Source organism: Merops nubicus, unplaced genomic scaffold (genome assembly GCF_000691845.1).
Source record: "Merops nubicus isolate BGI_N331 unplaced genomic scaffold, ASM69184v1 scaffold26145, whole genome shotgun sequence".
Lineage (NCBI taxonomy): Eukaryota > Metazoa > Chordata > Aves > Coraciiformes > Meropidae > Merops > Merops nubicus.
Genome location: NW_008611987.1, coordinates 649 through 935, shown reverse-complemented (window position 1 = coordinate 935; position 287 = coordinate 649). Strand labels below are relative to the sequence as shown.

General features: G+C 62.7%; 1 protein-coding gene across 1 annotated transcript in view; it reads right to left on the bottom strand.

Annotated features, from left to right (window-relative positions):
- Positions 1–43: 43 nt before the first annotated feature.
- LOC103774034 (potassium voltage-gated channel subfamily C member 1-like) overlaps positions 44–287 on the bottom strand; it is a gene marked incomplete at both ends in the record, with an annotated part of 844 nt that continues 600 nt past the window's right edge. The window contains 1 exon segment of the mRNA XM_008941417.1: positions 44–286. Within this exon segment, the coding sequence (XP_008939665.1) occupies positions 44–286 (243 nt within the window).

The following is a 287-nucleotide window of genomic DNA, read 5'->3' as shown; positions in this document are numbered from 1 at the left end:
GGGGGTTGTTGTTATTCCCTCCTCCCGGGGGAGGGGTAGAAGCCAAATTGGGGGATCCGTAGCCGGGAGAACCGGGTCGGGGGGGTCTGGGGATGTGTTTGTTTTTCTTCTTGGGCAGCTTCTGCTTGGCCATGGCCAGGGAGTAGTACATGCCGAAGTTGTTGACGATGACGGGCACGGGCATGGCGATGGTGAGGACCCCGGCCAGGGCGCACAGAGCCCCCACCAGCATCCCCGACCAGGTCATGGGGTACATGTCCCCGTAGCCCAGGGTGGTCATGGTGACC